Raw genomic sequence first — 26,597 nt, 5'->3', positions numbered from 1 at the left:
TATAATGTTGTAGATTTCTTTCCAGAAAAATTATGCCTCTAAATAGAGGCAACGCATGGGTATACCTGAGTTTCCAAAACACTGTTAATTTTTTTTAATCTATTATTTAATATATAGGAAGTAGTGTATTGAGCTCTTCCAATTTGTAACTCTTTTAACTATTAGGGAAGCTAAACATTTTCCCAAGTGTTTGTTCACTATTTGTATTTTCTCCTGTGCAAACCATCTGTTCATATCCCTTAGCCATCTGTCCAATCAGAGCTGAGTATTGTCCACATAGATAATATTAATTTTCCTTACATTCATAACAGTAAATCTTTGTAGATTATTATATCACTCCCCTTATTGTTTTCCTATTTATTTTTCCAATTTGGGACTGTGATGGTTAATTAAATGGGTCAATTTGACTGACCAGCAGATTTTCAGGCAACGGGTTAAATATAATTTAGGTGTATCTGTGAGGGTGTTTCTGGAAGACAGGAGCCTTGGTGGGGTCTGTAAGACTGGTGGGCCTCCCTAGAATGGAAGGTGAAACAACCACTTTGGAAAACATTTTAGTAGTTTTTAAAAGTTACACTTATCTTATGACCTAGTCATTCCATTTCCAGTTATTTACCCAAGAGAAAGGAAATCACATGTTTATACAAATGAGACAGGCTGGGACCTGGGACTCCGATCGCTTTGCTATAGTGCTTGCATCTGGACAAATGTCTCCTCCAGCAACAAAATACAAAGAAACTATAAGGGACTAAAAAATAAGGGCATGCAATTGGCACAAATTATGAACAACAAGGTACAAAAAGACCAAAAACACAACTGCCATTGCTGAGGAGCCAGGAGCAAACCAGGGTACTGCGCATACACCCTGCACACAGCACCATCAAGAGGGTGGGCAAACCACCCAAAGAACCCCTCCAGCATGACCCCTGGACCCGCCCCTACCCTCACTCCATATAAGGAAGCAGCTCACCCCTGCTCAGGGAGGGATCAAGGGTACCTGTTACTTGTTTTCACTCTCTCCTGTTGCAGCACAAGTCCCAGTTAAGCCTTGTCTGAATTTCTTATCTGGCCTCTTTATCAATTTCTAGTCCAAGAACTGTGGTCGGTAACACAAAGATTTGTACAGAAATGTTCCCAGCAGTTTCATCTCTAATAAGGAAAAATTGTTAACTATATACATATCTATCAACAAATGACTAGATAAATACATGTGATACAGCTACAAATGGAATAGTACTCAGCACTAACAAGGAATGAACGGTTGCTACATGCAAAAACTGGAAGGAGTGTCAAGACATTTATTCTGCATGAAAGAAACCAGACCCCCCCCCCCCCCCGCAAAAAAAAAAAGGTTCCATTTATAAGCAATTCTAGAAAACGCAAACCAACTAAAACAGATTAGTGGGCTGGGGGTGGGGAGCAGAGTGGGAATGCATGCAGCTAGGTGGGACCAGAGGAGGAGCAGCAAGGGTGCAGGGAAGGGTGTGGGGGAGGCACGCAGGGAGGTGGGGGGTGGTACCTGAGTAGAGGGTACCAGAGAAGGCCAAGGGGAGGCAGGTAGGGACAGGAGCAGAGAGGGATTAGGAGGAGGGATGGAGGAAGGGGAGGAGTGCGGGGACAGGAGTTCAGGAAGGTTAAAAATAGGCGGAGCTTCGCGGTGGCTGTAGTGCCGAAAGGAGTGGAAAGGAGGAGGCGGAGCCGAGTCTCGAAGACGGGGGCGGGTTCTACGCGAGTGGGCGGGGCCGTGGCGTGGGCTCCGCCCGGCCGCGCTCAGCGTCATGGCGCGCCTCCTGCGGGCTCTGCGGGGCCTAACCCTCCGCGAGGCGCCCGGGTGGGCTGTGCGGGGCCGAGCGGACTGCGGCGGCTTCCGCGCAGGTGCTGGATCCCCGCAAGCAGGTAGGCCTTGCAGGCCCCGCCCTCACCTCCCGGCTTTCAATTTTTGTTCGCTTGCCGGGTCTCGGGGGGCCCCAGCCGGCTGGTCCTGGATCTGACTCGTCCATTCTCCGGAAGCTCCGTCGGGGCTCCTGCCCGCCCACCCCCTGCCATCTAAGTACTGCGGGCTGTAAACTTGAAGGGGCGTGGGCGGGGGAGTCCCTGACCCGTATGAGGGTTTGTGGAAAAGTACAAGTCCTCCCCTCCCACGTGCACACATACTTGTTTTGTTTTTTTGTATAAAATGTACTCTGGAGCCGGGCTTCCAGGTGAAGGACGGCGGTGTTGGTTGAGCAGCCCGCCCAGAGCGCTCTCTGCTGCAGCCACCCACTGCTCTGTTAACTACACTGTCCCCCTCGTCCAGTTATGCCTGCTGCCTTCCGCGTTTCAGAAGCAGGCAGTTCTAACTTTGCATGCCTGTGGATCTGCTCCCTGATCTCTATATCTGTGTTTCCAGGACCCAGGGGGAACGTGGGGACTCGTAATCCCTTCCCCCCTCTAACCCGATAACCATCGTTAGTCAGTGGCTGTGACACAGACCGGGGGAAAGTGTGCGTTTCTTCTGCCACATGGCTTTGGCTGCTCTGTGGGATTGGGGCACGCTGACACCTCATCCTTTAGTACAGAGTCACTAAAGGCGACTCTAGTGGGATCTTGGGTCAGCTGGCTGTATTTCATGTCCAGTTTGGGGGACACAGTGCCATGTGTTGATTGCCTTTCTGGGCAGCTGCCCTAGCTAGCCCATCTTGGAATCCATTTGTTATGTGTCCGTTGAAGATATTTAAAGATAAATATCTGTGCTATAAATGTACCCAGTCACTCGGAATTCTTTTTATCCCCTGAAAATTTCAAAATGTAGTGTTAAATAAATAAAAGCCCTGGCAGGGTGCAATGAGAGCTGATCAAATATGACTTGGGGTCACGGACCTCAGACCACTCCTGGTGTCTCTAGTCAGCTAATCTCCTATCTGTTCTTTGCCCACTCAGTGCTAAGTGTTGACTTCCTGAGAACCACAGGTGGTGGTTCAGGCATCACAGTTCTGGGCTGGAGCCCTCCTCATTCCCCTTTAGAGGGTGGTGGTTTCAGCGGAAATTTGCCCTTTATATTTGTACTTAGTGCTGTCGGAAACAGCCTAATAAATTGCCCTGGAATCTGCGGTTCTTCAGCAACATTAAAATTTGGCCCGACACCAATACTTAACAGGAACTGCTCACTTATCAGACACCCACTCTTGGGAATTTATTCTAAGGAAATAATTCAAAAGAAGAACAAAGTTATATGTGCAGAGATGCTTTTAACAGCACTACTCTTAAGAAGGAGAAACTGGCCATAACCCAAATGTCTGTCAGTTAAGGAATGCTTAAGTAAACCGTGAAAGTTCAATTCAACAAACTAGTAGGCAACCATTGAGAATGATAGGCAGCTGATAGTTTCGTGGTTAAGGGGTTTCAGTGCTGACGGTGCCACACCCACTGGCTGTGTGTCTTTGAGCATGTCTTGAACTTGGTAAGCATAAGCCTGTTTTTTTTTCTTTGTAAAATAAGGGTAATGATGATAGTAGGGTTATTATACAGAATAAATGAAAAAACTAAACATGTTTTATCACAATATTGGTGCTTAGTAGGTATACAATAAGCATTAGTTATAATTACATAAATGAATGGAAAGGATAAAAGTGTAGCTATATTTAACCCTGTGCTGTGTACTTAATTACCCACGTTGAGGGAAAACTAATCAGACATAACAAGTACAGAGAGATGCTGACAGGAAGACATTTTATAGTCTATACATTTTACCACTTATATAAAGTTGTCACTCAAGCATTGTACGTGTACTTTTAGCAGTAAACTCAAAACCAGCAGTGGTACACATCGTAAGTAATTATACTCTGTGATAACTTCCATCCCAAACGTTGGGGTCAAAAATATGCTTTGAAGCAAAACAGTAGCTTTCCATTAGAATTCTTTAAATTTCTCACCCAGTTCAGCATTATGACCTGAAAGTTAATCAAATGTTTTCCATATAATTTAACATACCAAATAATCCTAGTTATTTTAACATTTCTTCTGAGATGCCTATAGGCCCTTTGGGATACTCAAAGTTAGCTTGAGAAAGAAACTTACAATCTGTTGTCAGAAGCACCTCAATATTCCAGTAAAGTTTTTATCTCTTAACAAGGAGAAAGAAAACCAAATTCTACTTTTATACCAGCTTACTATTAATAACAAAGTATATTTACCTAATTAAATCCAGTCTAATCTTAATCACTCCTGACAACAAATAAAACTCTTCTCAAAGTTCCCTTTTTTCACAAACCTTTTGTCACTCTTTGTATCCATATGAGTTGTCCCCATCCAGAAACAACTGAGGTAGGAGATGCATAGGCCCCTGGGGTGCACAGTTGGTGTTTGTCAAGTGGAATAAAATTCAAGGTTTTTTCTCACCCAAACCCTCCAGTGACAAGCTAGTGGCAAAAACTGAGCTCGGCTAAAGAGATAAGGTGTCGACTCCTGAGGTCAAAGAAAACTTCCCTGTCTACACATGCGCGGAAGGCTTCTTGGGGGTGGAAAAGGGAGGGGGCCCCACCCTATAATAAGCATGGACAGGCACCCTCAGGCTTCTGCGATGGGATCCATCTTAGCAAAAAGTTGCGCACTCATCGTGGGGAGGGTCCAAGGACCAGTCAGTTGTGGAAAAAAAATAATTGGCCAAATGTAAACAAAGATGGGGAAGGACTATCCAATTAAGGGATTTAAATCACCTTTTTACTGGCTTATCATTTAGGACACCCACACTCCTCTCTGGGTGGGTATTTCTGCCTTACTTCTTATGCCCTCCTCGTTAGAGAGAGTGCCCATGCCCCTTCTCTCCAGCTGTGTATTTCTTCTTCTGTCTTAAATAAATGATTTATCTGTATGCCCTCCCACTTATTGTGCTGTGTACTCATGATAAACTTTGTACCTGTTTTTACAGTTCTGCCTCCTTGAAACATTCTTGCTTTCAAATGAGGGAAAGAGCCAGGACCACTTTGCTTCTAACCTCTTGCCCCTAGTGGTCTGCTGGCTAGGATTCCTGGCTTTCATCCAGGTTACCCAGGTTCGATTCCTGGTCAGGAAGCAGCTTTCTCTTCAGAACCATTCACTGCTCTCGCCTCAGAGATCACAACCAGCTCCAGGACAACATTATTATCATCATTTTTCCTCAACAAAAAATAACCTCCATTCTTTATACCTCCTCTCACCAACACGTATCCCACTTGCTTTACACACTGAAGTGCTTCCTCATCATTTTTAGTAACTTTAATTACATATGTAAGGCAGACTTATGTACATATGTACATAACTGCATATGCAAAAAGAACCAGTTTGGGAATTTCAGAAGTTTCATAATCCATTTTTTTTCTTGGAGTCTAAAGAATACTGTTGCCATATGTTGTTGAAAAAATTATCTTTTTCTTTAATCATAATCTCATAGCTAAAATTTTTCAAATAAATTGAACCAAATCTCCCATTTTATAAAAGACAAGAAAGATACCAATCACACAAATGGAATATACACTCACACACCAGAAGACAGAACTGTCACAAATCTTCAAGACAATAACCAATACATGAGTCCCCAACACAAACGCGCCTCAACATCATACCCATGTCAGAACCAATTGGCGAAATGCCCAAATAGTATTTTGTGCTCAAAGAGAAGTTAGCCCGGCTGCACACCGGTGGACTGACTTACTGGGTCTTGGGTCTCATCAGCTCATCCAGACACGTTTCCATTCCACCGAGGAAAAGTGTATGTACAGCCAGTGCCGAGCAGCGGAGAAACAGGGAGGATCCCCAAAACAAAACGGATTCGGCAGCTGCTAGGAACGTCCTCTCATATCCGCCTCTTGGGGCCAGCAAGCCAGGAGCAGCAGTTCCTCACAGCCACTCTGGCGCGTCGTCATGGCCGCAGCACTGCTCAGGAAAATCCCGCGAGCCAGGTGTTGGGAGAGCGCAGCGGTCCCATGGTGAGAGCCGAAAAGCCTAACTGAAAGTAGGGTCCCGCTGCTCGCTGCTCAAAAGCTAATAGAGGCGAGAATGGTGGAAAGTTTGCTTAACTGCAGAGGCCCGCAACCTGGGCTTGGCGGGGCATGTGCAAGGAGGACTCCTGTCCCCAGGTTGACTCCTGCGCCCCCCTTCAGTGGGCAAGAGCTTTTGTAGGTGATGGGAGGGGGCTACATGCAGAAACAGCACAGTCAGCTCTGACAGTCATCTTGAAATTGCTTATGCGGTGATCTAATCAGTGTCATTGATTGTTTCAAGCACAGTTCATCTTCAGTTCCAGGGTAGGTCTGTTCCTATTTCCAGGCCAGCTCTGAGAACTGCGGTAGTTTATGTCATGGCTGCAGTCTGATCATCATGTTTATTTTTTCCACCTGGTGGGGGTTTCAGTATAAGACAGCTCACAGGCTATATGGCTCAGAATATTATCTGTATCCCTCGAGAAGGAACTAAAAGTCATTGACTTTGCTTAAATGACTAAATTATTATTATTTTGTCTCATTTGACTGTTTTCTTTTGTTTCTGTATTTTCTCACTTCTCTGATTAAATATTGTGTTTTTTTTAATATACTTATTTCGCTATTCTGGGATCTTAGTTGTGACAGGTAGGCTCTAGTTCCCTGACCAGGGATTGAACCCAGGCTCCCTGCACTGGGAGCTCAGAGTCTTAGCCTCTGGACCACCAGGGAAGTTCCTGATTAAACTTATTGTTTGGCTAAAGTTATTTCACAGACAAAAGGCAGACTGAGGACATGTTGGGGAAGGACCATAGGATCCTGCTCCATTTCACTAGGACACTGCATCTCTCAGTTTCCTTCCCACCTCCCTGCTTGCCTCCATGTATCTTCAGCCTGTATATCGAGGAGAGCCTCAGAGTACAATCCTCAGGCCTTTCTGTTTTGTCTACACTCACTGACTTGAGAATCTTTCAGCCCCCCAAGATAAAAGACAGCTTCAGGCTGAGGAATCCTAAAGTTCACATTTCCACCTTAGACCTCTCCCTCTGTGTATCCATATAGCCATACTTGACACCTGCACCTGAATACCTGAATGGCATTTTAAAAGTTAACAAATTCAAAACCGTGTTTCCAAACCTACTCCTCCTGAAGTCTTCCCCAACTTCCAGAGCCTAGAAGCTGTGGTTTATGACTCTTGACCTTTGTTTTCTCTCACCTCCACAACTGGCCCATCGGCAGATGCCCCCGCTCTGCCATCAGACTGTGTCCACCGACTGATCACTTCTAAGCCACTACACTGCTGCAACCCCAAGCCAGGTCTCTGCCTTTCAGCAAGGGATACAGATAATATTCTGAGCCATAGCCTGTGAGCTGTCTTATAGACACTGAAACCCCCACCAGGTGGAAGAAGTAAACATGATCAGACTGCAGCCGTGACGGACGCTGCCACAGTTCTCAGAGCTGGCCGGCCTCTGTAATGGTTCTCCTGCTTCAGCCTTTACCCTGATTCTTTTTTTTTTTTTTGGAATGTCTGCCACTAATTCTTTTAAAATATGTTAGATTCATTCCATGCCTCTGCTGACCTTCCACTGCCTTCCAAACTCATTGAGAACAAAAGCCAGTGTTCTTACAAAAGCCTTCAAGGCCTGAACATCCCTGGTGGGCCAGTGATTAAGAATCCACCTGCCAGTGCAGGGGACATGGGTTTGATTCCTGGTCTGGGAAGATCCCACATGCCTTGAAGCAGCTAAGCCTGTACACCACAACTACTGAGCCCACGAATCTAGAGCCTGTGCTCTGCACCTGCCATGAGAAACCCTCACACAATAATGAAACATAGTCTCCACTCACCACAATTAGAGAAGACCCAACAGAGCCTTAACTAATTGATTAAAATAATAGTCTTCAAGGCTCTAAGTGATCTGGGCCCCATTGCTTGTCTGTTCTCATTTCTATTAACCTTCCCTGCTGGCTCCACCCGAGTCGCTCGGGCCTCTTTGCTGTTCATAGGACATGCCAGGCACACCCAGCCTGTTGCTCCTCTTGCCTGCAGTGGTCCTCCAGGTATTCATCTGATGTGTTTGTTTACATTTCCTTCAACTCTGTGCCGAAAGGCCACCTTCCTAATAAAGCCTTCGATCACTACTCTGATTTCTTTTGTGTAAGTTGAGGTGTGCAGATGATACGATCCTTTCATATTCTTAACATTGGATGATTAGAACATTATAATAGACGTTAGACTTCCCACCCCCGCCCCCAACCCTTTGGCCAAAGAGAGTATTATCCTAGTTACTTTGTTTATACTCATGGGAAGAAAAGTAACATAGAAGCTATAGGAAGGGAAGAAAGGAAGACACAAGTGGATAAAAACCATGAAGCCCAAACATAGACTATGGTAGGTCTCAGCTTCCCTTTCAGGAATGTGTGCTGTAGGAGTCTTCTTTTTTTCACACAAGAATTTTTAATAGAGACCTCCTTTGATGAACAAAATCAGAGATATCTTTATAAACCAGCAAGGAAGAGGGTTTTAATAACCCACTGGCTCAACGATCTTTTCTCTCCAGTCTCACAGCTACTCCCAGCTGTATCCTGACAGGAAATACTCCTTTGAATGTAGTAATGGAAGAGGGATTGATTTCTACCCTCAGCAAACCAAGGAGAATTTATTCTGCTTTATTTCATATTTCAGCCGCCTCTTTAACTTCCATGCCCCAGTACAATTGGAAAACTGGCTCTCTGCTTATTACTCATCTCTTACTAAGCTAATGAGTCAATTAAAGCATTTTGTACCTGAACTTTCTGGTCTCTGTGAAGAAGGAAAGGTTGGGAGCGAAGGGGACGTTATGGTGTGTTCTGTTGGGAACTGGTGCACTTCAGGAGAGAGGCTTAGCAAGAAAAGGTCATTGTGCCTTCCTGGGTATTTTCTTGAAGCAAAATATATTTTAATAATATAAAAATATATAAAAATCCAAAACTTGATCAAAGACATCATTTGAAGCCAATAGCACCCATCTAATAATTTGCAATTTGTCAACCACTGCTATTAAATACATTCTTATACAGTAGTTATTTTGAGAGTCTAAACAATGCAATGAAATACAAAGAAACAATTAAAATAAAATATCTGTAGTGAAGGCATGACTCTAATTCTTTGGGGAAATACCTAAATTTTCTTAGACAAATCCAAGGAAGTCAAACTCAGTGTTCCTTGCTTTTTTCACTGTTTTGAAATTCCTGTTTAACAATACAGGGTCTCTTATAAAACGTCAGCCGGCTCTCTCCAAGAGTGAGTGGCAGAAGAAGCTGACACCAGAGCAGTTCCATGTCACGAGAGAAAAAGGGACGGAGCCGGTAAGCTACACTTGTTTACGGTTTCTGAGTAGATGTGTTGGGTGTGGCGCAGGACAGACTGGAGTCGATCTCACTACAAAACCTAACCTGGTGCTGTTCTCTCAGATCACCCCACCTTCTCCTTCCCATATGTACAAGGAAAGCCAGTGGGAGTTTGATGTATGAAGCAGGGCATGCAAAGCCAGTGCTCTGGGACAGCCTGGAGGGGTGTGGGGAGTGTGAGGGGGGCTCAGGCGAGAGGGAACACATGTATGCCTATGGCCGATGCATGTTGATGTATGGTAAAAGCCATCACGATATTATAAGGTAATTACCCTCCAATTAAAATTAAAAAAAAAACAAAAAACAAAAACATCATTTTCTTTACTAATCTGGCACCCTCCACTGCTCTCCTCTGGCCATGAATATCCATCCAGTTACGCAAGCCAGAAACCTCTCTCTAGACACATTGCCCTCCCGCGGCCAGTCCACCCACTCAGCCTCCTGAATGACTGTCTCATCACCCTGCTTCTCTCCACTGCTCGCCCCTGTAGGCTGGTCCAGGCCCCACCATCCTGGGTTCAAAAGCAGCTGCCTCAGCTGTGCTCCTCACATTTGTCCTTGCTCCTCACCTTGCCATTCTCCTCCCGGCCGCCAAAGAGATCATTTGAAAATGGATATGACCACATCACCCCCTACTCTAAATTCTTGTTTTCAAAGTAAAAGAAAAAAGTTTAAAGTGGCTAATAAGGCCCTGAAGCTCTGGTCCCTACCTCCCACGTCCATCCTCAGATCTGGCCACTTTTCCTCGTTTAGCTCCAAGACCCGGGGCTTTCCCCACTTCAGGCCCTTTCACCCTCTGTCCTCCCCGAACTCCAACCCATTCAAACCCACCTTTCAGCTCTTGGCCCTAGTCTCACCTGCAAAGGGAAGCCTTTCCCCAGCCCCAAGCTGGGTTTTCCCTGCTCAGTACCTGCCGTCCAATACATGACATATCCTGCAGGTAGTGGGTACTCAAAAAATCAGGCGTTGGGACTGTTGAACCACTGCAGGCCAAGAGGGGGACATATTACTGAAACTGTCTTCAATAACCTCAGCTTTCTTCCCTTTCCTGAGAAAGCAGCCCTCAGTGGTTACTCAGTATAGTACCATTTTTACCACGCTGAGTTTCACAGCAAGTCATTTGTCTTAGGCCCAATTATGACCACTGGAAAATAGCTATGGAGCCAGGTTAGTAGATATTTTCATTTGTGAAGCAGACCCCCTAGAGTGGACCACAGCACAGCAGTTTTGAATGTTGTAGGATATTTATATCTTTGAAGTTAGCGGTCCCTGCAAAATTCAGGTAAGCTATCCATGTGCTGGAGCCATATAATCATGGTCTCACCTTCAACTTCACTGCCAATCCAAAGTCATTAGACAGACCAGAAGATCCCATAGATTCTGGTGAAATACTGCTATTTTTGAAAACTTCCTGTGGGTAGGGTTTTAATAAAGGCTTCCTCAGAAAGAGACTGTTGTTGTTGTTTAGCTGGTCAGTTGTGTTGTTGACGGCTGGGTCTCCAGTGCCTGGAAAAGAGCCCAGCATAGAGCAGGTAATCCTTATGTGTGTGTGTGCTCAGTCATGTCCAACTCTTTGCAACCCCATGGACTGTAGCCCACCAGGCTCCTCTGTCCATGGGATTCTCCAGGTAAGAGTACTGGAGCAGGTTGCCACTTCCTCCTTCATGGGATCTTCCTAACCCAGGATTTGAACCTGAATCTCCTGCATTGGCAGATGGATTCTTTACCACTGAGCCACCAGGTAAGCCCAGGAAAGATACTTATACTAGCCATTATGCAGATAGCACAAGAGAGCTACCTGTGATTCCCTGAGCAGTTGTGTGTCTTCCCAGAGCACTGTAAGTCAGCCCTATTCTGAAGGGCAGAGCCACACAGGGTTTGGAGTTGGAAGTGGTAGCCTGAAGATAAGCTGCCAGATGTTTAGGAGAATAAATACGTGGGATTCTCAGACAGATGGTGTGTTATACTCTGCATTTGGCCATTTTACAAAATGAGCATCATCCATTATTTTAAGTAATGTTATAAATCCCTTTCAGTTGATTCATTTCCACATGTAACTTTTTAGAATGCTGCAGAACGATAAGCTTCCATAAGCTCCATGAGGCTAAGAAAAGAGAAGGGAAACACCTCAGCCTTCTATTTGGTGACTCAAAATTAAAATTCAGTTGCATGTGCTTTTTGTTGGGCAGCAGTAACCTGCTAGCCCTCTGCCAAGTGCGACAAGGGGGTTCACAGACTAGTTGAGCAGTAACTAAAAATCAGATATCAGGGACTTCTCCAGTGGTCCAGTGGTTAAGGCTCCACACAACCAAGGTTGGTTGTGGGCCCAGGTTCAATCCCTGGTTGGTAGGGGACCCAGGTTCAATCCCTGGTCAGGGAACTAGATCCCATATGCTGCAACTGAGTTCACATGTCACAACTAAAGATCTCACGTGCCATAACTAAGATCCAGTGCAGTCAAATAAGTATTTTTTTAAAAAGTCAAATGTCTGTTCAGTTCAGTTCAGTCACTCAGTCGTGTCCGACTCTTTGCAACCCCATGAATCGCAGCATGCCAGGCCTCCCTGTCCATCACCAACTCCCGGAGTTCACCCAAACTCATGTCCATTGAGTCGGTGATGCCATCCAGACATCTCATCCTCTGTCGTCCCCTTCTCCCCCAACCCCCAATCCCTCCCAGCATCAGGGTCTTTTCCAATGAGTCAGCTCTTCACATGAGGTGGCCAAAGTACTGGAGTTTCAGCTTTAGCATCATTCCTTCCAATGAACACCCAGGACTGATCTCGTTTAGAATGGACTGGTTGTATCTCCTTGCAGTCCAAGGGACTCTCAAGAGTCTTCTCCAACACCACAGTTCAAAACCATCAGTTCTTTGGCGCTCAGCTTTCTTCACAGTTCAACTCTCACATCCATACATGACCACTGGAAAAACTATAGCCTTGACTAGACGGACCTTTGTTGGCAAAGTAATGTCTCTGCTTTTGAATATGCTATCTAGGTTGGTCATAACTTTCCAAAGAGTAAGCTTTTTTTAATTTCATGGCTGCAATCACCATCTGCAGTGATTTTGGAGCCCCCCAAAATAAAGTCTGACAGTGTTTCCACTGTTTCCCCATCTATTTCCCATGAAGTGATGGGACCAGATGCCATGATTTTAGTTTTCTGAATGTTGAGCTTTAAGCCAACTTTTTCACTCTCCTCTTTTACTTTCATCAAGAGGCTTTTTAGTTCCTCTTCACTTTCTGCCATAAAGGTGGTGTCATCTGCATATCTGAGGTTATTGATATTTCTCCCGCAATCTTGATTCCAGCTTGTGCTTCTTCCAGCCCAGAATTTCTCATGATGTGCTCTGCATTTAAGTTAAATAAGCAGGGTAACAATATACAGCCTTGACGTACTCCTTTCCCTATTTGGAACCAGTCTGTTGTTCCATGTCCAGTTCTAACTGTTGCTTCCTGACCTGCATATAGGTTTCTCAAGAGGCAGGTCAGGTGGTCTGGTATTCCCATCTCTTTCAGAATTTTCCACAGTTTATCGTGATCCACACAGTCAAAGGCTTTGGCATAATCAATAAAGCAGAAATAGATGTTTTTCTGGAACTCTCTTGATTTTTTGATGATCCAGCAGATGTTGGCAATTTGATCTCTGGTTCCTCTGCCTTTTCTAAAACCAGCTTGAACATCTAGAAGTTCACGGTTCACATATTGCTGAAGCCTGGCTTGGAGAATTTTGAGCATTACTTTACTAGCGTGTGAGATGAGTGCAATTGTGCGGTAGTTTGAGCATTCCTTGGCATTGCCTTTCTTTGGGATTGGAATGAAAACTGACCTTTTCCAGTACTGTGGCCACTGCTGAGTTTTCCAAATTTGCTGGCATATTGAGTGCAGCACTTTCACAGCATCATCTTTCAGGATTTGAAATAGCTCAACTGGAATTCCATTACCTCCACTAGCTTTGTTCGTAGTGATGCTTTCTAAGGCCCACTTGACTTCACATTCCAGGATGTCTGGCTCTAGGTGAGTGATCACATCATCGTGATTACCTGGATCATGAAGATCTTTTTTGTACAGTTCTTCTGTGTATTCTTGCCGCCTCTTCTTAATATCTTCTGCTTCTGTTAGGTCCATACCATTTCTATCCTTTATGGAGCCCATCTCGAATGTCAGTAGAAGCTAGGTTTTGTCCAGGTTACTGTTTGCCTTCCAGATCTGCCATCCACGTGCTTCACTCTGCTCTGAACTCTGGGAAGGCTAAGCAGCTCCCTTGCCCTCTTGACTCCTGATTGAGTTTGGCCCCTGGGAGATGCCAGCAAGATCAGAGGACACAGTAGAAAAACAGGCATCAAGGGTCCATTGGGGCTGTGTTCCTCCCACGCAGCTTGCAGCCTCCCCATCCCCCACCCCCGCAGGCAACCCACCCTTCCAGCTTTGGCCTCATGGGTTCTGCCCACTCTGTGCCTCACAGGCCAGTAGGGCAGTGTGTTCTCAGTCACTGGCCCAGAGATGCTTCACCTTCCCTGGCTGGTATCCATCGGCCCTGTCCCCATCTTTGTAAATATTTCTCTGTGAAATAACCTGCAAATCATTTAAGTGTATCATCCGTTTCCAACAGGTGTGTAGTATTAACAAGATCAAAGAAGGGAAAGGCTGCGTTGGTGCGCACATAGTCTTAGTTTGGGCTTCTCTAGCAGGATGTCACAGACGAGGGTGCTTAAACAACAAACATTTGTTGCTCACAGTTCTGGGGGCTGAGAAATCCGAGATCAAGGTGCCAAACAATTTGGTTCTGATAAGGACTCTCTTCTTGGTTTGCAGATGGTCACCTTCTTGCCATGTCCTGACGTTGGGGAGAAAGAGCTCATCCCTCTCATGTCTCTTCTTCCCAGGGCACTAATCCCACTCTTGAGGGCTCCACCCTTATGAACTAATCACCTCCCAAAGGCCTCACTTCCAATACCATCACCTTGGGGGTTAGGGCTTAAACATGAATTTGGAGGAGATACACAAACATTTAGGGGCTTCTCTGTGGTAAAGCAGTAAGGAATCCATCTGCAGTGCAGGAGACACAGGTTCAATCCCTGGATCAGGAAGATTCCCTGGAGGAGGAGATGGCAACCCACTCCAGTATTCTTGCCTGGAAAATTCCATGGACAGAGGAGCCTGGTGGGCTACAGTCCATGGCAGTGCAGAACATTTAGTCCATAGGATAGATTTTGAAAACCGGGGAAGGGGTATCTTTTTGTCTCTGTCTCTGACCACCTCCCCGTACAGTCACTCATTTCAGTTCTCTCTTCAAAACAATTCTTAAATCCGTCCTCATTTTGTTATTTCCACTATTCTTGCCATAGTTAAATCCAGGCCTGAACTGGTGGCCGTTTGACTGTCCTTTGAGTGCTCCTTCTAAAAACCAGCTCTGATTGTGTGTGCACCCAGTTTAAAAGTTTCCAGTGGCTTTCCATTTTCAGTAAGCTGGCACTTTAACTCTTTAGCATCATCAACTCAATGGACATGAGTTTGGGCAAACTCCAGGAGACAGTGAAGGACAGAGCAGCCTGGTGTGCTGCAGTCCATGGGATGGCAAAGAGTCAGACATGACTGAGCGCCTGAACAACAACAAGCATGGTCTGATTAAAGCTGCTATGATCTGGCCCTCCCTGCCTATCCAGCAACCTCTTCTTCCTCCTCCACATTGCTGTGTTCTGTGACGTGAGCCCAGCCCAGGCTGCTCTGTCTGAAATTTCTTTATCTGATTAACTCCTTTATCTGATTAACTCCTTCTCATCCTTCAAAACTCACTTTAGTGTCTTGGCATTTTCCTGTAATAAACACTAGTCAGCCATGCAATGAAAAATAATGATGATAAAAGGTTAAAGAAAAAGAAAACCCTGATCTCAGACATCTCATATATGACCTGGTCCAGAAAGGTTTCATGAAGACTTCCCTAGTAGTAAAGGGACTCGTGGTACCCGCCACTCGCTGCTAACCTCCCCATCAGAACTGCGGTCACATGCTGTGACCACTGCCAGCTCACATCTCTTCCCGACTTGGTAGCAAATTCCTGGTGCAGGAACCATGGTTAGTGTAGTTCTGTTTTGTTTTTCCATCTCTGCAACCTTAGTACCCAGTGCAGCATTGGCTACACACTTGGTTTTCAAGTATTACTGGAATGAGAGAATGAAATAGAAGCTGGGTGTGGCCCTAAATAATATGACAGGACTTGTATAAAATTAAGGAGAAAGGGTGAGAGGGTAGACAGTAGGAAATCAGGCAAGGAGGCAGAGGAGAGATGTCATGTCATAAAATATGTCAGCAAAGGATCCTTTTATGTCTGATTTTTTAACTTACTGTGGTTACCAGTTCCCTGTCACTTCCTCTCTCCAACTGTCCCTGCAATAACAAACATTATATTGTGAATATTAGCATGCTGTCCGGATCCCATAAGTAGGCATTTCCAGATCAGCTTCACATCTGGGTAGCCCTTTGGCATGTTTGTCTCTTCAGCCCAGGTGGGAGAGAAGCGAAACTTCCTTTTCATCCCAGATACCCTTTGTGCCAGCGTGAGGTGCAAGCCTTCAAGGGGACAGGCCAGAAAAAGACCAGCTCACCACTGTTAGATGTCTGTAGCCAAGTTTAGAGATTTTAGAGAGGGAAGACATCCAAGTGTGCCCAGATGGTGGGCTCAGTAGGTTAATTTGAAATTGACTGTTATGCTGCTCCCTGAAAATGTGCTGTTACTCCGACCATGGGAATGTGAATGTTTGACTGGGGATTTGTCTAGAGAGGGCTGAAGGGGCCGCTTGTTTCCTGAATCAGCTCTGGGACTCAGTGACCCATCCCGTGTTCAGCTTCTCTTCCAAAGAGTAGGACAGTGCCTGCCACCAGCCACTGCTTGTGGATTTTCACAGGAGGCTCATGCAACAGTTTCTCTTTCTTGAAATTTCTTTTATAGAGAAGATGGAATTGGGCAAAAATGGTCTTTGTTTGTTCCAAACAATGAGATCAGTTTACCAAATAACATTTAAAAATATATATAGTAGTCTTGGCTCACTCATTGATTGAAGTCTGCTGTTCTCGGAACCTGCAAACTCCTTAAGCCACAATTTAATGTGGTAATTTCATCTAAGTAGTAATTTAGGCACTGGGAGAATCTCGCTCGTTATTTAGCATTTATTCAGTATGAAGTACCCTAAACACCACGTGAAGCATATTAAAGGCATAACCCCAATCTCACTGAGCTTTGCTTTTTAATGTATCTATCACCATCTTTAATTGGAGATTTCAGAGTGCTTTAGTCAGTGGACTAGTTTCCTGTTGTATTAACTTTTGAAATGGAGGCCGAGATCTAACACAATCCAGAGGCCCATTCTCTTGCTTTTTCACAGGCTTTGATGCTCTTGGATGAAAGGTGCTATATAAATACAAAGCATTATTAAGGTCATAATTTGAATATTTGGCACAATAAAGGCCAGTCGTAAACAAGCCTGCAGACTGCTCCACTGGGCATGTTGTAATTTTCTCTCCAGTGATACTTGCACTTTGTGAAATTAGTACAAAAATTCCTTTATTGGAGAACTTAATCTTGGATTTAGATCTGCTGTATCATGTCCTGCTGGTGTTATGAGAAACCTGAACAGTGATATATCTCATTTACTTTCAGCCTTTCAGTGGGATCTACCTGAATAACAAGGAACCAGGGATGTATCACTGTGTGTGTTGCGACAGCCCGCTCTTCAGGTGAGATAAAGACCAAGAGGTACCAAAGGAGAGTGAGCCTCAAAATTCATACCGCTCTGTCTTTTGGGGCCTTGGATAAATATTGGATTGGCTAGAAAATTCACTTGGGTTTTTCCATAGGATCTTACAAACTTTTTGACCAACCTAATACATCCCATGGTTTTCATTCCTGATTAACTTGGTTACTATAAGGAGGGCTGTTCATTAAGATTCTTGCCTGTCTTGTTATTATTTATAGCATTAACATGTTAGCCTATAGTCTTTCTTTCTGTATCTGCAAGAATAGCAAAAAGCAAACCAAAAAAAAAAAAAAAAAAAACTTGGTGGGCACCTTAAGATAAAGCTATTAGTTTTTCCCTGGGAAAGTATTTAAAGACATCTAAACCATAATGGTATTTGCTTGACCCATGTGATTAAAACTATATCTCTCCCAGGGAAAAAATGGGTTTATAATTTAATTTAGGAAATGTAGAATTTTATGAGGATGGATTCCCCACAGTGCTTGACAGTAGTGAATACCATGCCTCTTCTATATAGCTAAAAGTAAATTTAATTGTCCCTTGATTTCAAAGCCTCTTTTAAGTCAATCAGGATCTGAAATCTCTCAACAAAGGCTTTTTTGTTTAGACATGCAGGAAACAGTCTAAAAAAAGTAGATTCGATGAAGAAGAAAGGAAAACATCTTTGAAGTCCCATTTTTCAGAAGTTCAAAGATGTTTTTTATTTCTTTTGCATCAACCCTAAATTGGTTTAGAATAAAATATAAATCAAGCCAGGTCTGTGAATCTGCCATTAGGCAGTGCTTCATTATGTGCTCTGGGTTTTCAGCAGACTGGGCTTTCCTGGGCTGCTGGCTGCTAATGGGGGCTGAATTTGGAAAGCCAAACCCCGCCTGCAAAGATGAGCAACGATCAGGATTGATTTTCCCTCATGCTCACAGAAGGGCAGGCCTTCGCCGGGATTCATTCACTCTGTCAGTGGCTGGTGAAGAAACAGCAAAGATGGCAGTCAGGCTGAGAAGATGGCCTGGGGGAGCTGGCAGTGGTAAAATGCATGCAGATTTCTGAACCACTAGTTACTGTTTGACCTTTGGTTCTGTTTAAAGGGGGAGGGGTGGGACTTGAGATGGCCAACCTGCTTTTAGCCAAACAACCATGTTGTAAACATATAAAAGATGGCTTTGTGACTGCAGTAAGCAGCCAGAGGTTCTGTTTCTAGCTTTTGACCATCATCCTTGCGAGAACATGTTCCTCCATTTTAGTTTTTGTTGTTTTGACTTCATTGGTGTTCCAGTTTCTGCACCTGTGAAGATGACACTTTCTTCCTACCCAGTGCCCAGCATGGGCACCTCGCAGGCTCTGTTGGGGAATCAGAGTGTTGGGGCAGGGGAGGGACTGGAGAGACCAGAGCAAAAACCTCTGTCCAGTAGAACTTTCTGCAGTGCTGGAAATATTCTATATCTGCTCCATCCACTTTGGTGGCCACTAATCACGTGTGGCTATTGAACACCTGAAATGTGGCTGATGCGACTAAAACACTGAATTTTTTATCTTATTTCATTTAAGGTAATTTAAACTTGAAAGACCAATGCTAGTCCAAATTAAAGAAGTTGAGTGACCATCTTCACGGCAGCCAAGACTAATAAAACCATCCAAAAGGTCTCCAAAAGCCCTTTCAGCAAGTGGCTAGTTTACTGACCTGCCAATCTGCCAACCTATTTGTTTCTTTTTAATCATTTAGTTTTAGCTGCAGTTTCCATTTTCATTTCTTAAGGATTTTTGAGTTTGTTCTATTTTTTTCCTCCTGCAGCTTAGTCTGAGAAAAATAAGAATATATTCATAAGAATCTTTTATGTTCTAGAATCTTCTGTGCTATTAAAGATGCATTTGTTTATAAGAGAGACAATGTAGTAGAGTGGTGAAGTCTGTAGATATGCATCCTGGCTTAATTGCTGTGTGACCTTGGGCAACTTTCTTAACCCCTCTGTGCCTTGCTTTCCCCACCGGTAAAATGAGCATGTTAGTAGTCCTGAACTCATAAAGCTATTGGGAGGAATAACTGGTCAGATCAGATCAGTTGCTCAGTCGTATCCGACTCTTTGCGACCCCATGAATCGCAGCACGCCAGGCCTCCCTGTCCATCACCAACTCCCGGAGTTCACTCAGACTCACGTCCATCAAGTCAGTGATGCCATCCAGCCATCTCATCCTCTGTCGTCCCCTTCTCCTCCTGCCCCCAATCCCTCCCAGCATCAGAGTCTTTTCCAGTGAGTCAACTCTTCGCATGAGGTGGCCAAAGTACTGCAGTTTCAGCTTTAGCATCATTCCTTCCAAAGAAATCCCAGGACTGATCTCCTTCAGAATGGACTGGTTGGATCTCCTTGCAGTCCAAGGGACTCTCAAGAGTCTTCTCCAACACCACAGTTCAAAAGCATCAATTCTTCAGCGCTCAGCCTTCTTCACAGTCCAACTCTCACATCCATACATGACCACAGGAAAAACCATAGCCTTGACTAGACAGACCTTTGTTGGCAAAGTAATGTCTCTTTTGAATATGCTATCTAGGTTGGTCATAACTTTCCTTCCAAGGAGTAAGCGTCTTTTAATTTCATGGCTGCAGTCACCATCTGTAGTGATTTTGGAGCCCAGAAAAATAAAGTCTGACAGTGTTTCCACTGTTTCCCCATCTATTTCCCATGAAGTGGTGGGACCGGATACCATGATCTTCATTTTCTGAATGTTGAGTTTTAAGCCAACTTTTTCACTCTCCACTTTCACTTTCATCAAGAGGCTTTTTAGTTCCTCTTCACTTTCTGCCATAAAGGTGGTGTCATCTGCATATCTGAGGTTATTGATATTTCTCCAGGCAATCTTGATTCCAACTTGTGTTTCTTCCAGTCCAGCGTTTCTCATGATGTACTCTGCATATAAGTTAAATAAACAGGGTGATAATATACAGCCTTGACGTACTCCTTTCCCTATTTGGAACCAGTCTGTTGTTCCATGTCCAGTTCTAACTGTTGCTTCCTGACCTGCATACAAATTTCTCAAGAGGCAGATCAGGTGGTCTGGTATTTCCATCTCTTTCAGAATTTTCCACAGTTGATTGTGATCCACACAGTCCAAGGCTTTGGCATAGTCAATAAAGCAGAAATAGATGTTTTTCTGGAACTCTCTCGCTTTTTCCATGATCCAGAGGATGTTGGCAATTTGATCTCTGGTTCCTCTGCCTTTTCTAAAACCAGCTTGAACATCAGGAAGTTCACGGAACAGAGTTATGCATTAATACACATGAAACCAGCAGAGCAATGCCTGACACATGCCAAGCACCAGATAGATGTTAGCAATGAGATTCTTACAGACAGAGCCTTCTTAGGGCCTTATACATGAAAGTGTTTTTGATAATGAGGAACTCCTAAGAAATCTCTTCTAATTAATGAGAATCTATAAATGAAGACTATATTCCTGACAGTGCTTCCCATTCAAGAGGGTAGATAACTGTCAGGATTCTTGTTGGACCTCTCATTTTCCCTCTCTTCCCATCCCCAGTCTCCATCCTCAGTAATAGAGAACAGGGGTATAGAAGAAATGAACATCCCTTCAAATACTCGCACACAGTCAAAAGGAGGTGAAAAATCAACCAAAACTAAACAGTTAAGAAATCAAGTGGATGAGGGATCACAGCCCCTTGGCCACTGGGCTCCTTGATGCCTGCAGACTTCCCTTCGAGCTGAACCAGTATGGTTCAGGGGAGCTGCTGACTCTCCAACTCAGAGTCATTTGATTCAGGGTTTCCAGGTCAAGAGCACTGGACTCCAGACTGTCACTTCATTAACCTTGGAATTATGTGACTTCGACCCCTTCCTCTATTCCCTTTCCTTCCTCCTCTACAATTCTGGATGTGTTTATTAAAATCTACTGTGAGATCACACTTTTGACGGTCATAAATCTTTTTAGAATAGAAGGAAACTGAGAGCCTGATGTTAGTTCCCTTTTTACAGAATATCCTGGCACCCCACGTGTTGTAGGAACTAGGTAACATTGTTAACCTTTTCTGTGCTCCTGATTCCTCGAAATGAATGGGAATTCTTCTACCATGAGGATTGTCAGTTATCACCAAGTGCCTCTTGCTGCTGGTTTGGGGGCCATGGAGTTTCTAGAAACAATGACAAAAACAAAGCAAATAAACATATAACAAAACTAAATAAAAGGAATCCCTGAAAGAGTATACATAATATACATCTTTACTCCCTTTAAGAGTAAAGATGGTCCAGAATGGTTTTAGTTTCTCAAGGGCGGGCCTTACAATCTGCTAATCATTTAAATATATATATTGCAATTTCTAATTGCCCTTAATATTTAAGTTTTCCCTCTTAAATGATATATTATGGGCCTCTCATATTACCTGGTAAAATCTCCAGATTCTGTTAATTGCATCAATAAAAGTTTATTGTTTCCCATAAAACGTTTTAAATGACTTTTTATTAGTCTTAGAGTCATTCATTAAAAAAATTATTATATTCATAATTCTCTATCAGATTTGCTTTAATGATCACTAGTTTATATATAATGTTGAGGATGGAAAAGGTATGATTAAAGGATATTTAAAATGTTTTTCCCCGGACCAAAGTGGCTCAGATGAATATTTTTGAACCCTTGGAAAAGAAAAGGGGTTGCAGAGAACCCAGTCTGAATAGGTGTGTGCACATGTGCTCAGTTGTATCCAACTCTTTGCAACCCTGTGGACTGTAGCCTGCCAGGCTTCTCTGTCCATAGGATTCTCCGGGCAAGAATACTGGAATGGTTGCTGTTTCCTTCTCCAGGGGATCTTCCTGACCCAGGGCTCGAACCCACATATCCTGCATTGGTAGGCAGATTCTTTACCACTGAGCCACCTAGGAAGCCCCAGTCTGAATGTGCAGACACTTCTAATTGGACCCACAGCTGCAAAAATTTCATGGATACCTGTTACTACTAATAATAATGATATTTAAAAAATCATAACCACTAACTTAGGTACCATGTGTCCAACACGATGGTAAAAACGCTAAATGAAGAAAGCATCTTGGTCAATCCTCTGCAACCCTGTGAGGTAACAATGCTGTTACTATTCTGTGGACGAAGGAACAGAGACTTTACGAGGTTAAATAACTTGCCAAGGTCGTACAGACATACCAGAGCCCGGATTCACACCCCAGGCTCTCAGAAGTCAACCTCAGAGCTGTACCTGAGTTTCTGGGATCTTTCCAGGGCTCTACAAGGTGCTTTCTTTTCTGTGTATCCAGGAGACTGGGGCTTCCCTAGTAGCTCAGACGGTAAAGAATCTGCTGGCAACGCAGGAGACCTGGGTTCGATCTCTGTGTTGGGAAGATCCCCTGGAGAAGGGCATGGCAACCCACTCTAGTACTCATGCCTGGAGAGTCCCGTGGACAGAGGAACCTGGCAGGCTATAGTCCATAGGGTTGCACAGAGTCAGACATGACTGAAGCAACTTAGCACACACCCACACGTCCAAGAGACTACACCCTCTTCCTACACTTCAGTCAAAACAATGCTGCAGCAGATTGAATGCATGAGCACATCTGGAGATTCAGTTGTCATTTTTTTAAGGCTAGACCTTAAAGAGATTTGCAAAAAGTAGAAATAGAGACAGACATAGAGATCAAACATATGGATACCAAAGTGGAAAGGGGGGTTGGGACAAACTGGGAGACTGGGGTTGATATATATACACTATTGATACTATGTGTAAAACAGATAACCAGTGAGAACCTACTGTACGGCACAGGGGACTTTATCCAGTGCTCTGTGGTGACCTAAATGGGACGGAAATCCAAAAACAGAAAGAACGTTTGTATGTGTGTGGCCGATTCATTTTGCTGTACAGTAGAGACTAACACAACACTGCAAAGCAACGACACTCCAATACAAATTAATTTTTTTAAAAGAGATTTGCAGAGTCATAAAACAGTGCAACTCATCCCACTAAATGTTTGTTTCAGTTTGGAAAACAGAATTATCTGTTGTAACAATAGGTTGTGTTAGCCTATAATGAATTTATTATTTTAAAAAATAATTCAACGCATAAATGTCTTTAAAACTCTCACTCATAATTTCTAATTTGTTAACTGCTCATAGGCACAACTCATGTAAACCAAGCTCTCAGAGATCCTTGATAATTTTTTAGTATCGGGTCCCGGGACCGGAGTGTTTGAGTCACTGACCTACCCGAGACTCGTTCTGCTGGGTTTGCGCTCTAAACTGAGCTTCCGTCTGTGCTCGTGGTCTAGGGGTTTGATTATTTGCCACTTTGCCCCTCTTTTCACTCAGTTTTTGTTTTGCAGACTTTACAATTCATTTCTTGTCTCTCCCCCAGATAGACAGAGCCATTCCCCTGCCATTTAAATTTCTGAAACTTGTTTTTCTAGCATGATGTAAAGGAGTTCATCTTTGGGGACTTCCCTGGTGGTCCGGCGGTTGAGACTCTGCTTCCAATGCAGGGGACGCAGGTTCAATCCCTACTTAGGGAAACTAGGATCCCACATGCTGCAAAGTGTGGCCAAAATTTTTTTTAAAAAGAAAGAAAAGGAGTTCATGTAACAAAGTATTTAGAGTGGGTCTCTGATGAGTAGATCTGCTTGTTGCCCTCCTCCCCCTTTTGTTGGCACCTCTGTTCTCCCCACCCCCTACCCCCAGCATCATTCATTCCTGTGGGGCTTTCCCAGGAAGGCCACTGCACTGCAGTGATGAGTCTGGGTGCCCAGGCTTATTAATCACTACGTGCTCCACTGCATAGCTCCCTAAGCCCTCAGAGCATCTCTATAACGTAGATGTTACTGTCCCCAAGTTACAGGTAAGAACACTGTGACTTGGACAGGGAAGCAGCCCGTCCGGTTTCACACAGCTAAGAAGTGGCAGAGGCATCTCTTGAATCCCCAAAGGCAGTCAGGCTCTATGTTCAGATAATCAAAAGTTCCTGTGGCTGACATGGCTGTTTGATCAGTTCTCACGTTTCTCTGACTCGCTGAACCTGCGATACGCTAAACACTTTGGCCACTCGTTTCATTTCAATTTCCCCCTTCCCTACGTTTCAAACTTGGGCATTTAATCTGTTTCCTAACGTGGAGCAGTTCACAAAGCTCCTCGTGTTTGTGGTCCTTGTCGAAGCTTGAGAGGGATGCCTTCAACATCAAAGGAACAAGAAATCTTAGACGTGACGAGACAGCATCCTGAATAGTGGAGGTGTGGTGGGCAGACCCCTGTGGTTCAGAGAACTGGCCTTGAGATGTGGCAGAGAAGAAGGGAATCAATTTCTGCTCTGTAGAGACGTGGGTTGGGGCACACAGTGCTCTTTGTTTGTTCATAGCGGTTTTCACAGCTGTAGGTGTCGTGATTTCTAACACAGCTCTGAGAAGAAGTTCTGCTCCGGCACGGGATGGCCTTCGTTCTCTGAGGCTCATGGGACATCTGGCTCTGATGAGAGTAACACGGGGATCCTGAGACGTGCGGACACCTCGTTGGGACTAGCTCGCACAGAGGTCGTCTGTAAGCAGGTGGGTGTCTTTGTTTTGTGTGTTTTGTTTTCCCCTGTGCCTCCTGAGTGCAGTGGAGAGCTCACTTGTCCTTGCACATCTGGTGTTATGGATGCGAGCGCTTTTGTCATGGAAGCACTTTGGGTTTCTCCTGGGCTGCTACCAGTTCCTCTCTCCCATCACTCCCAGCACTGCAGACTAAAGAAGGAGCCTTGCCTGGTTCTAGCCTTGCAGAGATGGGAGTGAGCGAGGGTCTGAAAGAAGGAGCTGGCCCTTCACATTCTGTTGTGCAGGGAGAGCGGCAGGAAGGTCCAGGGTGATGGCATCTCTCTGCCCCCTTCCCGCTCTGCAGCATGTCGCCTATAAGCAGAGCAGTACCAAAGGTGACATCAGGGCTTATTTCTCCTGGGAGCCTGGTAGGAGAGAGTGGCTTAAATCCAGACAGCAGATTCAACTTGATATCTTTGGGTACTCAAATGTTCTGGTTTTGTAAGCAGATAAATGTAGCTTAGTCTTGTCTTCAGTGAAAAAAACAATAATAATATACTGGCTACAAGATTCACTCACTCAGGAACTGTGATACTACTTTTTTTTTTTTAATCTATTTGGCTGCCCCTGGTCTTAGTTTTGGCATGTGGGATCTAGTTCCCTGACCAGGGATCGAATCCAGGCCCCCTGCACTGGGACCAGGGAAGTCCCAATTTATTGTATCAATGAATCATAATAACAGCTCTGTTACGTAGGTATAATTATCATCCCCATTTCATAGATGAGTAAATCAAGGCCTAAGTTAAATCACTTGCTTACATTCTCACTGATCAAGTAGAGAGCTATTTACCACCCCATGCGCTCTACATCCTTTCATTTCTGAATCAAATTCTGATACAATAGACTTTCCCCCAACACCGAGGTCAAAGACGTGAGTGGGCCCGCCAGGTAGGGTTCATCTGTCTGGGTTTTACTTAAAGAGCCTTGTCCCTGGTGAGAGATGACAGAGGCTGCTCTCCTTGCAGTGTGAAGCTCACCTTGGCCATGTGTTCCCCGACGGACCTGGGCCTGCTGGGCAGAGGTTCTGCATCAACAGTGTGGCGCTCCGGTTCAAGCCAAGAAAACACTGACCACCTCCGAGTTCCCTTCCCTCCCTCGCCACTCCCTCACTTCCAAATTCAATTTGCAGAACTTATGTGAATGACTTTTTGTGACCCCATGAGGTGTAGCCCGCCAGCCTCCTTGTCCATGGAATTTTCCAGGCAAGAATACTGGAGTGGTTAGCCATTCCCTTCTCCAGATCTCCCCAACCCAGGGATCAAACCCAGATCTCCCGCATTGCAGGCAGATCCCTTACTGTCTGAGCCACCAGGGAAGCCCGATGTGAATGACTACCCATTGTGAATGGTAGTTTTATTAACTACCAAACCAAAGCTAAGTTCACTGCTGGCACCACGCAAACCACACCTTCTCTGATTTACTACCTGGAGTCAACTCAGCCCTGGCTCTGGCTTTGACTAGAATTTCACAAAATGACAGAGGGAAAACTGTTTCCACTAAATCGACTTCTGTGGGCTTTGCCTGGACCAGAGGACATGACTCTAGGGATGCTTGGAGGCAGATGGATAAACCAAAAAAATATTCCTACAAAACGACCCTGAACTTTCCATCACAGTTAAGTTCTCCCCAGACATATACAGGTGAGAGATCAAGTGAAAAGAGGAAGGAAAATATGGCATTAGAGTACTCCACAGTTCCAGCACAGAAGGAGGCATTGAGGAGGAGGAGGAGGAGAGTTGTGGACAAGGTGGGTTTCGGGAGCACGCCTGGAGATCCATGGGATGCATGATTTTTTTTTTTTTCCCAAAACGTTAATAAACTGTCTTGAACATTCTGGTTCCAACCTCTCTACCTGCAACTAAATTTCAATGGGAATACGCTAGATTTCAGTGATAATGAATACGCGTGGCTACAAAGTTAAACTTTAAAGTGTCCAAATAAAATATTTACTAAAATTTG

The 26,597-nt window shown here is 44.4% G+C and overlaps 1 protein-coding gene and 1 long non-coding RNA gene across 2 annotated transcripts in view; one reads left to right on the top strand and one right to left on the bottom strand.

Annotated features, from left to right (window-relative positions):
- Window positions 1-26,597, bottom strand: part of LOC113903591 — a 331,888-nt gene that overhangs the window by 241,114 nt on the left and 64,177 nt on the right. The window lies entirely within an intron of this gene.
- Window positions 1,751-26,597, top strand: MSRB2 (methionine sulfoxide reductase B2). The gene is made up of 5 exons (XM_027559979.1): window positions 1,751-1,896; window positions 9,184-9,284; window positions 16,983-17,059; window positions 24,464-24,611; window positions 25,604-26,597. Exons 1-5 carry the CDS (start codon window positions 1,779-1,781, stop codon window positions 25,706-25,708), a joined length of 549 nt encoding a protein of 182 aa, XP_027415780.1. The 5' UTR covers window positions 1,751-1,778; the 3' UTR covers window positions 25,709-26,597.

This window comes from Bos indicus x Bos taurus, chromosome 13 (assembly GCF_003369695.1).
Source record: "Bos indicus x Bos taurus breed Angus x Brahman F1 hybrid chromosome 13, Bos_hybrid_MaternalHap_v2.0, whole genome shotgun sequence".
Taxonomy (NCBI): domain Eukaryota; kingdom Metazoa; phylum Chordata; class Mammalia; order Artiodactyla; family Bovidae; genus Bos; species Bos indicus x Bos taurus.
This window is presented reverse-complemented; position numbering and strand designations above follow the sequence as displayed.